Source organism: Ambystoma mexicanum, chromosome 1q (assembly GCF_040938575.1).
Source record: "Ambystoma mexicanum isolate Mex_15411 chromosome 1q, UKY_AmexF1_1, whole genome shotgun sequence".
Taxonomy (NCBI): Eukaryota; Metazoa; Chordata; class Amphibia; order Caudata; family Ambystomatidae; genus Ambystoma; species Ambystoma mexicanum.
The window spans coordinates 1405830554-1405844212 of NC_090922.1; the positions used below are offsets into that span (position 1 = coordinate 1405830554).

General features: G+C 38.9%; 1 protein-coding gene across 1 annotated transcript in view; it reads right to left on the reverse strand.

Moving 5' to 3' along the window:
• The window catches only part of LOC138548298 (vitamin D3 hydroxylase-associated protein-like), a 428655-nt gene that overhangs the window by 130240 nt on the left and 284756 nt on the right, over window positions 1-13659 (reverse strand). The window contains exon 10 of the mRNA XM_069642266.1: window positions 1077-1176. Coding sequence (XP_069498367.1) covers window positions 1077-1176 — 100 coding nt within the window. The remainder of the gene's footprint in view (window positions 1-1076; window positions 1177-13659) is intronic.

The following is a 13659-nucleotide window of genomic DNA, read 5'->3' on the forward strand; positions in this document are numbered from 1 at the left end:
GAGAAGCAAGGACTAAAGGACTATGATCCGATAAGGACAATTATTTCAATGTATTTGTTCATACTGACATGATTTGTTCATCAGCTTTAGGGCTGCTTTGTGCGCTATACAAATGTAAAAAATAAATAAATAAAATAAATAGCCTTTCCAAAAATGTAAGTTTATGTGTCCTTAATAAAGACCCTTCCACTTTAATAGCTGTCTTTGCTTCCTCTGGTATTCCTTCGGCCTCATGACTGCCTACATTGACCACAATGGTTTGGGGATGCACACCTCCTGTTTAGGATATTATTATTTGATTACATTGTCTTTATTTACAAAGGTAATTGGTGACTTGGTGCCATTCCCTCCAAGCTACTATCCAGGGGCTGGTAGGTCGAGTCCTTTCATCCTTCTGTCTTCGGGAAGCCAAAGAATGAGAATCTGTACAACCTATACCTAGACACTCTAATCTCTGAAGGAATCATTAGCACACAGTGACATCCCTAACTCCATGTACCAGTGGCTAGTTTTGTCCTTTTGCTCTTTGCAATTGTCAGGTTTACACATGCTATATAGGTCTTCTCCAGTCCCAGCTTTTTAAGGAGCCTTGGAGCTCTAAGGGAGGACCGTAACACATTTTCTAGAAAGCATTTCATCTTTGATGTGTCCTTCAGAATAAGAGTGTACTTTCAGAGTCCACTGCTAAAGCTCTGAGGGACAGTTAAGACTATAAGACTATGCGCAATCTCTGCTGAGGCCTTTTATTTTCTTTGTGATCCTAATTCCCCCCTTCCAGAAACACTTAGTGGTATCAATGCAGTGCATGTTTTCTTTCTTTGTGTAAGCCTTGCATTCTTCATCACAGGAGTGCTTTTTTGTTGCATGAGTAGAGTGTCTTGAACCACTGTGTTCCGATCTGCATTGCCATTGAGGGTCACTGTACCCGCAGCTTCTTTTTTCAATATTGAATCCATATCAATGTTTATGTTTCTTTTCCAATCAGTTAGTATAATGTATAAGATATAAATAAGGTGAAATGCCTCATTTTGGCGGAAGAAGACACACATTGTCATATACTGGTTTACGCTACTTACCACCGGTCTCAAAATGGCGGCCACTGTCCTCTTGATCCAGTTTGGAAGTCTATAATTGAATATCTGTGATTTCAGGTTTGGATCCACGATATCACCTTTACTGTAAAGAAGTGAAGACAATAATGCCGATCAATATTCCCTGATATTAGAGAAGGCCGCTGCCAGACTGCTCACAGGCAAAATGATGCAACATCTTTCAATGTTCTTCCATTATCATGATCATTTATCGTTATCGGTGTTGGGGCCATGAAATACTGTGCAAGAGTTCATGTTGATAGTTGATTTGACACTACTTCCTCAGACTGACAAGGATATTTCAATGGTACATGCACACTCTACTACACTCAGCATGGAGAAACCTATAATGAAGTCAATTGAGGCATCTGGTAAGTGAAACGGTGTTCTTATGCTATCAGCTAAATGGGCTGTAGTCTTCCCCATACTTGGGCAGCCTCTAGCTAACCTTTGCTCATAACATAACATTCTACTTCATCATAACATTCTGTGATCTCACAGCCTGCTGTCAAGGTTCTATCCAGGAGGCATGAGAAGCTATTTACACTATATAACGCACCTCCTTCCCTTTAAACCAAACAACACTGGCAGAGCAGATGGGAGAAAGATAACATAATGAATGTAACATATAACAATGAACTGAAACACAAAATCAAACGTGAGGGAGATTGAGGCAAGTAATCAGTAGGTTTTTGTAAGTCGCTCCTTGTTCCAGACCTCGTCTACCTCCAACTGCACAGCATTCTTATAATCCTGCCACACAGTCTTTAAACCAGAATATTTGGAATCAACTTTCCTTCTACATCTGGGAAGCTTGATCTTGACACTATCCCCTCTCCATATATCTAGACATTTTCTTGCACACATGCTTACCATCACACCCCCCAATATGCCATGCATCACTCTTTGGAACACACTGGAAGCCGAATCCTTTATTTTTACCTTTGTTTTTAATGTTCATCTACTATAGATCCCTTATATTGATATACACCATAGGGTCGTATCCGATCGCATCTACAAATTACACCATGGCACTAAGATATTTATCTAGTATGTTGTTTCGATTGAATCCTTTCTCAACGTCACACACCCGTCTCCTTGTTTACATTCGTGACATCATAAACGCACACCGCGTGATGACGTCTGGTTTACATTATCCACAAATACGGCCATCTTGTAACCTAGTCTCACACTCTGTATTTCCCAGCGTACGGAGCCGGACGGTACTTGTTTCCAGTCGAGTCATACAGTCAGAAACCTGTAAGTATGCTGACAACGGCCCTCAGCCAGAACTTTTTTTACCTTAAGAGAATCTTTTAGATCCTAAACTGGGTTTCTGCGATTCAACAGATTAAAGAAAAAAGCCACACCGGCATTTCTCTCCTCCTAATGGAGAATCCGTGGATACTACGGTAACGTAGCAGTATGCCTACAGACTTTCGAGCACGACCATCTTTCCCACATCTCTAGAGATTGAACTCCATTAAGTAAGTCTATTATGTATCCCCATTAGTGAACATCTCAGTTTAGATTGTTCGTGTCTTTAATCATATCAATATACCAATATACTTAGACTGGTCCATCACTTTATTTTACACAGGCTTAAACACCGTATTGACTCCTGTTGAAACTGTCAATGTGAAATATTTTACAGACCCATAATCATGGATCATTCTTCTTATCCTAATGTTTAAAACATAAAAACAGGGCAAGCCAACCACTATTCCTTACCACCTTGAGATCTCGTGCTGAAATAATAAAATATGTAATTAGGAATTACTCTATGTCCTTCTTTCTGAAAATGGCGATTGACTAGTGCTTTTTCTTTCTGTTACTTTAATATTAGCAAAAAAAACAATTGGTTTCAATGAACTAAGTTTTTTCCACAAGAATTATGGATACCTCTTTTGGTTTTGTATGGTGTAATTGCCAAAATTGTGAACATATGCGACAGTGGGATCACTGTTACACGATAATCAATGCTTATACTGGAATTGTAAATAACGAGGTTTTCTATTATCTAATGAATATCTTCTTGTAAAAATGAATATTGCAATTGAATGTAAATTATTATTGATAATGGCAAAGCCAGATTGTATATTGTTTTTTTTCAACCTTATCTGTTTGGTGGCATCAATCTTTTGAGCATTTTTTTATTTCTTTAATAGAATGCTTTGGCTTTATTAGGTGGCCTGTGTTTTGATGCCCCTATTTTCTTTGGCCATCTCCTTAATGAAAGATGTTGTCTGTCTCACCTGTTTGCCCATTTCGACGGGTCTGTCGAGATCTCGGTCCTTCTCTCTCCATAGTTCCTCACATATTTTATCTTTGGCACATTTTATCATTAACTGGTCTCGCAAATGTTCTTCTAGACAATACAGCTTAAACTGGCATTTGACCGCCAAACCTCTTGAAGCCATGATACATTCCTCAATAGTCTCACCTTTTCTTTGCTCCCTGGTGGCAAAGCAATATTTTGTAAGAATGTTGTGCCCTCATCATAATGTATGTTAAGTTTCAATAGACTGGTCTCAAATCGTCTCAAGACCAAGCCATCCCCCACTGTAGGCTCCAGGAGCCTCTTGAACATACCCTGCCCCCCACGACCCAGACAATGATATAAAAGACCATTTTTTCTCTCCATTGAATAATTTGGCCCATATGCAGGGAGGACATATTTCAGTCCCCCTTCCAGTCTTTCCATCAAATAACTGGTCCTCCCTTGGGGTAAAAACAGCATTGCCCCAGGTATGTTAGCCATGTCACTTTAATGGCAATCCTGTGTGCTCTGTTTCCAATTGTTCACTTATCTTCTGAATATGAAATTCTGCTGGCTGTGTCTTTGCTTGTTCAATCTTAATGTCAACTTTAATGTAAACTTGGCTGTGGCCACACTCTCTACAGTACCCTTAACTTTCCTGTTTCAATTCGCACACATAAATGAACCATCTCAGCAATGAGTGATGATTACGTCAACCATTGCACTCACTGTTGGCCTGGTTGCTATAGAAACAACAATCAAACAATAGGCCTCCACAAATGTGTATGCAAAAAGGTCCTTTTCTCCTAGGTCACACAGACGATTGCATGCTCACTATGGCTTTGCTAACCTTCAACTCCCCATATGCTTGTGCTTTGCCCACTCTGCTTTGCATCACTGTACCCTGTGGGTGGGGGTTGCACTGATACGTGCACCACACCCCTCAGGCCACAAGCTCTCTCAGAAGCCTCTGCTGTGTCATTGGAAGGCCTCTGCCATGCATATGGGGTACTTAGGAGCGAGAGGAGCTCAGTTTGGCCCTCAATAAGTCACAGGTGAAACAGCTTAGCTTGATTCCAGCATGTCCAAAATGAGGTTATAGCGCAAGTGAACTACACTCCAATGTGCTAATTGAGATCCGGATGACCAACAGCTACAATACAGCCAGATTGATTGCAGCACAGGACACCCAACATCACCCCGGGCAACCTCAAGACCATGAGCCGACAACTACGCTCCATGGGCCACACTGCTGCCTCACTGCAACCCCAGGTAGCAGCTCATCGCCAATATAATTAAGTCAATTGAGGCATCATATAAGTGAAAGGCTTTATTATACTAACAGCTTAAGGGGCTGCAGTCTTCCCCATACTTGGCCATCCTCTAACTGAACTTTACTCATAACATAGCATTCTACATCATAACATTCTTTGATCTCACAACCTGCTGTCAATGTTCTATCCAGGAAGGCATGAGAAAACATGTACACTATATAACAAACCCTCCACTCACTAACTTAAATTCTTGTTCTTGGTCCTCTTCCCCAAGATTCTTTGTAGTCACATCACATGCAGCCCAATGTAAAATAGACACTTTTTGGTTGCTTGTACGTTGTGCCGCATTTTCATTTTGCCAGTGTTGTTCTGTGGTGTGTTTTTTGCAGGTCTGGTGAATGACTGCTATACTTACACAACTACTGACCTTGTGTGGTGTTACAGACCACACTTTCTTGAAATCAGCCAAGAACTGCCACTCTTCCTTATGTAATTTCAAATTCATCACTGTGTAAATCAGCGGTACTTACTGTTAATAGTTTTTATTCTGCAGATTTTCCAGCTAAAAAACATTTCTAGCTATCTTCCTTTGAACTTTTCTTTAAGCATGTTTCTCGCTGTTGTCTTCTGTTTTGCGAACTGCCACAGTCCATAGAGCAGGAAGTGACATCAGAGAACGAGAGCATGTGCCATCTTCAGATCATTGATAGCACCGTAGATACAAAACAAGAGATTGCATTGCCTTTCTTTACACCAGCAAGTTTATTTATGTATAATCCTGCGGCACCAGTACTATTGGCCATATTACTACTAGTAGTGGTGTTACTAATAGTAGTCATAGAACTAACAATATCAGTATGTGTGACACTAGTATTATAAATAGTAGTAGTCCTATTAACATTCTTGTAGTGTAGCTGCATCAAACTCAATAACAAAATAGTACTACTACTACTAAGCATACTATGATTAACATCAGCAATAGTAGCAGTATCCTTTCCACACACAGTAGTAGTCCTACTATGAGTAGTAATAGTATAAGTAACTATACTATTACAGTATTAGTAATATTACCACCACCAGCTAATAGTGTAGTTATAAAGTATCTACAGTACTATTTCTAGTATGTTATGTTAATTGATTTTATAGAGCACACGCACGCTGAAGCATCTTGGCGCTAATGTAAACCGGGTGGATTTGAGAACTAGCTGACACAAAACAGTAATTAGAACAGATACGTTTTTAACAGCCAATGAAAAGAAAGGAGGTTTTTTGTAGCCCTTAGTGAAACCGGCAGGGAGTGCCACAACTTGGAGGCTGCCACAGCGAAAGAGCAGCCCTCCCACCAGCTCAAACTGGTAACGAGGAATCACGAGAAGACAGGAGCCATTAGACGGCAGATCGCGAAGGGCACAGAGAGACAGCATTTTTCCTGGATATACTCAGCACCAGAACCATAAAAAGCCTGATGCACTATCACCGGCGATTTAAATCGAATCTGCCGGAGAACTGGCAACCAGTGTAGAGATCGAAGGATGGGGGAGGTATGGGCAGCATACGGGGTACCGGTGCAAATAAGTGCAGAATAGTTTTGAAGGAGCTGCAGACGATTGAGGAGATACAAAAGTTGGGCCAAGAAAAGAGAATTGCAATAATCCAGCCGATTTAGAACTAGGGAGGCCATAACTAAAGGCCAAAGTTGGACCGGAAGAAACAGAAGAACCTTTGCGAATCACCCAAAGTTAATAGAATGCTGTTTTACAAAGGGCCCCAACTTGGCCATCCATCAAAAAGGAAGCAGAGAAAATGACTCCAACGTTTTTTACCTCCAATAAAGGGGAGGGTCATGGGCCGAGTTCTGTGGGACAGAAGGCCAGAGACCAGGTCAAAGTAGATGCCGAAACAACCGCCTGAGGGCCGTGTGGGGAATACACTAGTACCCTTTGTAGTACTACTACTACCATTTCAATTAATAGTAATAGTACTGATAGCAGTGGCTGTAATACTGCTATCACTAGAAGAAGTAGCAGTAGTTACCAGCAGTAGCAGAAGTAGTAGCATTGGTGCCAGTATGACTACCAGGAAATGTATAAGTGGTGGTAGTGGTGGTACTACAACATTGGTATTAGGAGTAGAGGCAAATACTTGCCAGGTATCTATGATGGATAAGGCTAGAATAGTATGTTTGTGTTTTCGAGGATGTTATGCTAGAATGTAAATTATACGCCTCAAGGTGCATAAAGCGGCTAAATTAAAAGAAAAGTTCAGTTTATGGTGAAAAGTGATAGAAAATGCAACCGTTCATTTGCATTTTGTGCTGCTGAAAGGATCTGGAGATCGCACCTCCTCTTCTCCATTAATGCCAATTACCATTTCACCGGTTAGCAACACTTCACAAAAAGGAGAGCAGACTAGTTTTCATAAGATCTTTGTAAGAGAAACTGGTTGTAGTGGAGGGATTTCCATAGTCAACACTCAGGACGCCCAAACACAACTAGTTTTAAAAGCCATCGCTAACTTTGTAAATCACTCACATTAAGATTCACTTCATGTGCCTGTATTTTGTGCAGCGGTCTTAAAGCCACAGAGTGGATTCACATCTTGAGGAACGACTTGGAGACACTGTTCCTCCTCTTTTGCAGATGCTAACATTGTATTCAAAATCTGGACTCCAGCTCCTTTATCGAAGCCCAGCACATAGTGCAGTTTCCCCACCATATTGTCAGAGTGGGAATGGAAGAGGTTTCATTTGACACATTCTCTTTTATGGGAATTAACCTTACTATTAGCCGTCCCATTGTTTCCTTGGTTACCATTGAGAGTTTTTATGAAACTGGTGTATGATCGTGAATGGATAGCAAGGAGATGGGTCCCCTCTTTGGGACCTGATGCATCTCAATGTTTGCTTCCCATAGTTGCTTGAAGTTTTCCGGAGAGGAGAGGGGGTTTATGTTGAATTTTGAGAATAGAGAGAGGTGTTTTTGAACTTTATTTGTGACATGGCTTTTGGCCAGTTACTTCTTCCTTTAGAATGAAGGCTGCCTGGATAAACCTAAGATGCCAGGTGCCACATTAACTGCAACGTGTATATTATTTAATTTAATGTGTTTGTGACAATTATTCAGATTAAAAAAAAAACTGTAAGAGTTTTAGTTTGGATCCTTTCCAAAATTGTGAACACATCATCTATATACCTTCTTCAAAATATTATTTTATACAATCAAGGTTGCGTCTTTAACATGTATGTCGTCTCGAAATTAAACATAAAGATGTTAGCATATGTTGGTGCAACCGAGGAGCATAAGATACCAGACTACTGGCAAACAGATTAAGCTTCATGATTATGCCACACCCCATGTCGTATGGAACAGTATACAGTGATTGACACCACCATTAGGTGGTGGACACTGTACGCCCCAGATAGGGAGTAGTATCGATATTATCAAGCTTGTGGTACCCTATAAATCTGTATTGACCAGCAAATGCAGGGGTTGACACCACCATTGTGTGGTTTCGATTGTACACCCCAGAGAGGGATTAGTATGTATATTAACAATTTTTAGTTGTACCCTAGACATCGGTATTGACCTGTAATTCATTTTCAGATATTATTTATTATACTTCTTGACATATAAACATTCCCTGGTGTGTTTGAGTGGGTTTGATTAGCAGTAGAGGGTTAGTTGGAGGGATTTGACTTTTAGGCTGAACATCACATCACATGGTAAGGATTTGTTTTTCCCTTCTTAAATGTATAGAATTTTATAAAAAATAATATACTCTTAAGAACTTTGTTTGAGTTGGCATTGGAATACAACAAAATCTGGTTCAACATGAGCTCCTTCAATAAGCAGGTTTCACAGTCTTTATTTTTGGACACATAAAACTCTTTTTAAGACTCAGCAAGCAATGCGAACGATATTTGCTAATGAACAGGATCCGTCAGTTTATTGCAATCTATACTCACGATAATGTATTGTTTAAATTGATGATGTCATCATTGTCATAACGGGCTGATGTCATCATGCTTTGATGGCACACAGTCTTATATAGCGGCCATCTTGTTTTTTAGACTTCTTAGCGACTTCTAGAAGACAGCACCAGGTACTGCGCAGCAGAGTACTAGACGTCCTTTAAGAGATGTCAATCGTAATTCACCATTACACATCCTATATTTGGGGTATCAACTAATATCGAGGCAGAAGAAATTATCTTGATACATACCACCATTTTGTTTATAACAGGGGAAGAGTTTCAAGAATTCCATTTCAGAACTGAGTGAACCACGTTACCTTTTTAATATATACTATACATAACATACTACTCCTAAATTTATATTGGGATGCAATGAAAATCAAAACATCAGACTTTCTTAAATGTATAGGAGATCTAATAGACAAGGCACAAACAGCCTTGTTTAATACAATAGTATTGGATTGTGGAGATTTTAATATTAAGTGGCTGATGCAACAAGGTACTTCGAAAATCACTGGTAAGACTAAACAATACGATATGTCTTCTAAGGAAGATCTTTGGATGAATTTAATGATATCACGAAAATGTATACCTACTGATAGGACAAACAGTAGGTGATATCCCTGGAATGATGACCTGGAAAAATGGCACTCACACGTCTATATTAGACTACATATTTGTTTCAAGGGACCATTTATATGAAGTTCAACAGTTAAAAGTACTGGAAACTTCATATAGCGACCATAAACCAGAGCAATTAAAATGGGAAGGGAAAGGATCAAAAGTGTGGAAACAGTAACTCTACCCAGTTTTGAAATAAATTCAGGTTCACTCACCTAAGATTTAGGAAACAAGATGTGGACCGCTTCAAATATAATTATCTCGAAAAAACACAGGAAAAAAAATGATGCGGGACTACATACCACTATTAGCTGATTATCGGAAAATAAAAACTGGCCTTAAACAACCATTACTGCTGCCAAAACATCAATACAGTAAGACTCTGGTGGAAAAGAGGATAATTTATCATAGAGTATTAAAGAAATGGTCGAGTGAATTAAGAGATGTATGATATGATATGATATGGCATTTGTAACGTGCCTATACACAAGTGTTTCAAGGCGCGAATCAGTCACTGAAATGACAAATGCTGTGAGAATTCTGAAGCAAAAATATAAGAACTTGGTAATAAGTTTTGAGAAGAAGAGAGCTCAGGAACAAGGTAAGCATATGTTATTAGCACTAAAAGATAAATCCACATAAAAAAATTATTAATAACCTAACTATCAACCAGAAAAGTCAGAGAATGTAATCCCGGAAAAGAAATGGATGGAACACTTCTCGAAGTTTTAGGAACAAGTAATTACTTCCCAAGAATCGTCTACTTCTTGGACATAATGAGCTGGGAAAATGATTTGAAGGCAAAGCAAATTTGTAAAAGAATTATCAAACTAAAAAATTCTGCTGCCATAGGACCTGACGGATTATCAAATATGACCTTAAAACGTAACCCAAAAGAATGGGCAGGATTGCTAGAGACAATTTATGACCAAATCACAACAGCTAGAACATTACCAGATTCACGGACATTGGGATAAATAATTCCAATCTATTAGAAAGGCCCCAGAACAGAACCTTCGAATTATAGACCGATTACCTTATTAGATGTTCCCGGGAAAATACTAGCGTCTTACTTGCAAGAACAATTATCATCCTGGGCAGCCAAAACAAAGACCCCACACAAACCGGACTCACCAAGCTCACTGGAACAGAATTATCTGTTTATTCTTTCACTAGCAAAAATGGAAGCAATAAGAACTAACACAAAGTTATACATTGATTCTATCGATTTGAAAGAAGCATTCGATAGTGCAAATAGATGAAAACTTTGGGAAAAACTGTACAAATGGAACTGTCCTGAATGGATACTCTCTAAGATCATTGCCTTCCATCGAAACAGGAGAATAAAGGTGCTGTTGGATAAAGATGGCAATTTATCAAAAGAAATAGAAGCAGAAAAGGGTGTAAAACAGGGCTGTCTGCTTGCGGCCTCCCTTTTTAAGCTATATATAGCAGAACTGCCGGAAATGACAAAGGATGACAGTTTAAATCCACCAATAATAAACAAAACCAAAATGAAGGCAGTGGTCTATGCTGATGATCTCGTGATATTGGACAAAACAGAAAATGGCCTACAAAGGAGTTTAAATAATATTGATGCGTACATGAAAATAAATGATTTGAAGATCAACAGCGATAAAACAAGGATTCTTGAAATTGTAATAACAAAAGTAAAGAAAAAAGACAGATTCACATGGAGGATGTGTGGCAAAGAGCTTGAATCAGTACCCAGTTCAATATCACTTGGTCAGAATTACCATGGGTGGCCGAACTAATAAAGAATGTTTTTTCCTTGGCAGCACAAGGCAGCATCTTACACTTTCAATATGGGAAATTCACAATGATACCTTTAAGAAGTTTCTACCAACAAAAAGTAATACTGTGTCTAACTTACGGTGGTGAAGCAATGTTTAAAATGGATCAAGACATTTGGCCAAAATCTGAAAGCAGGTTCTGGAGGAAGATCTTGTAATTACCAAATAATTCGCCAATTTCGCTAATAACAAAGGAACTTGGGCTACAGTCTCTCCATTCTGTGACTATATGGAAATCCTTAAATTTATTAAGGAAAATAATGGAAGTTAATCAAGCGCTACCCTATATGTTTTTGAAGGCTGAAGGTAAAGGAAAAGGGTCAGTACTGCTGAATGAATTGAAAAAAAAAATGTAATAATCAACTTGACATTTTAAATTCAACAATAGAGATGTTAGCTACAAATCCAGACAAAGTGAAAGATAAATTAAAATGTTTAGACTGGATTCATACTCACGAAGAAAAGATGACATTTAAACAATCGGTGATGATTAAATGAAATACCAAAATATCTTCGACAGTTCCCAAGCAAATTTCATAAAGATCAATTACTCTGAATTAGACTAAACATTAATCAAACAAATGAATACCTGTGGCGGACCGGAAAAAGGGGAACAGAAAATGGAGACTGCAAAATGTGCAGAGATAAAACTCATAAGGAGATGACAAGACATTTAATGATTGAGTGCAAAGAACTGACGGAAAGAAGAACACTCTTTCTCTGGAAATATGTTAATACTGGAAACATGAAATCCGCTGAAGACTGGTGGAAACATTTTCTCACAGGAGACTGAATAGGATTAATTAACGTGTGCCAGAATAAACTTTTTAGAAGAAGCGATGAAAAATAAAATTAATTGGAGTTCGAATTATAAAATTTTGAGGATTGAATGCAGACAATTAACTTTGTTTTTAACAATGATGGCCGTCTATTTTTATCTGGATTGTGTTCAAAGTTTGTTTGTAAACTAATTCACAATAAAAAAAAATAAAAGAATACTATACACACCTCCACGATGAGGTGTGTTATTCATTTGATTACCTTTGTTGACATAAGCAATTTTAAGGAGATAAACCTTAGGTATACAGTTAAACATACCCAATTTTAATAGTGACCTTTTACTTCACTGGTTACACATTTATCCATTTACCTAACTCAAACAATCCTTTATGTGGAGCATTATACTAACCTTCAGCATTTGACACAAGAAACTGGGTTGACTTAGATGATTGGATGTTCGTGGTTAGTCTAAGACTTTAACATTGTATAAATAAAAACGTGAGCTGACACTCATGATCACTCTCTGGATACATTTTATTGTTAGGAGGAAGACAGTGGTCATTGAAATGATACAGTTATGATCATACCCTAATTAAGTCTTATTTTGAAGAAACAGTGGGAGCCTTTGGATGGAACGAGAGGTGAAACTTCTCTCTTGCATTATAATTATTTGTTCTCATGAGTAGCTCTTGTGAATCACCGGAATTAAATTTGGAGCTTATTAGAATTGGTTATTCTGCAGGTTGTTATCATTTGGGACGGATCGCCCCAAATTCGAATATGCAAGCCCCAGAATGTCTACTTTGTAGAATATTGGTAGTACTGGGACTATGGAATTAATAAGGTATATGATTGAAAACCTTTATGTTGTGATTCAAAATTGAAATGTTGATTTCGCTAGCATGAACTTTAAAATATTTACCTTGTTTGGAGAACAGTGGTAGTATTGGGAGCATGGGAATTGATATGGTATATGGTGTAAATATTTGTGTTTTATACAAATTAACAAGGGGGGTCCTGGGAGTCCCTCTGCCAGACATTAGTCATGGTTATGAGAGACTTACCCAGAGTCTTTAGCTCACTATCTTTCACAGAGAAGAAATATCCCAAACATATCAGTCTTTGTCCTGCCCTGGGACAGTCCAGCACCGAAATGCTAGGCAATTCTCCTCTGAACCTCATCAGTAGGGAGGAGCTGTGACTCTCTAAGAATAATGAGCACGGGGTCCACGTCTGGATTCCCCTAGTAACTTAGGGTGAGACCCAAAGTTACTTAAATATGCAAGTTAACAAGGGGGGTCCTGGGAGTCCCTCTGCCAGACATTAGTCCTGGTTATGAGAGACTTACCCAGAGTCTTTAGCTCACTATCTTTCACTTTATTCCCAATTGGGATTGGGAGCTTTATGAGCAAATTATGGAGACTTTCCATTTGAAAGACAGCAGTAGCTGCATTCAGTATGTAAAATGGACATTCTCCCCAGAATACTCCAGTTTCTTTCCGGGGCTGCAGGACCAAAATCATTCAAGATGGTCCACCTACAGGGCGGCCAACTTGAAAGATTTTTCTGTTCACAGAAATCCCCAAGAGGCTCGCAAGGCAGCCTACAATTTGCAATGTGTGGAGGATCAGGCCCCACAAGAATTTGTGCAGGAGTTAAAGCGTGCTTTTGCGCAGACTACAAAAAGGGTACGCACGGACAGTAAAGAATTTGTTAATACATTTTTCCATGCCTTACCCAAATACATAATGACCCAGCTCGTGAGAGACTTTCATGAGAAAAGGTCTTTAGACTGGATCATTGAGCGAGCCACCCGCATCTATGAGGTGCAGAAACCAGTGGAAAAT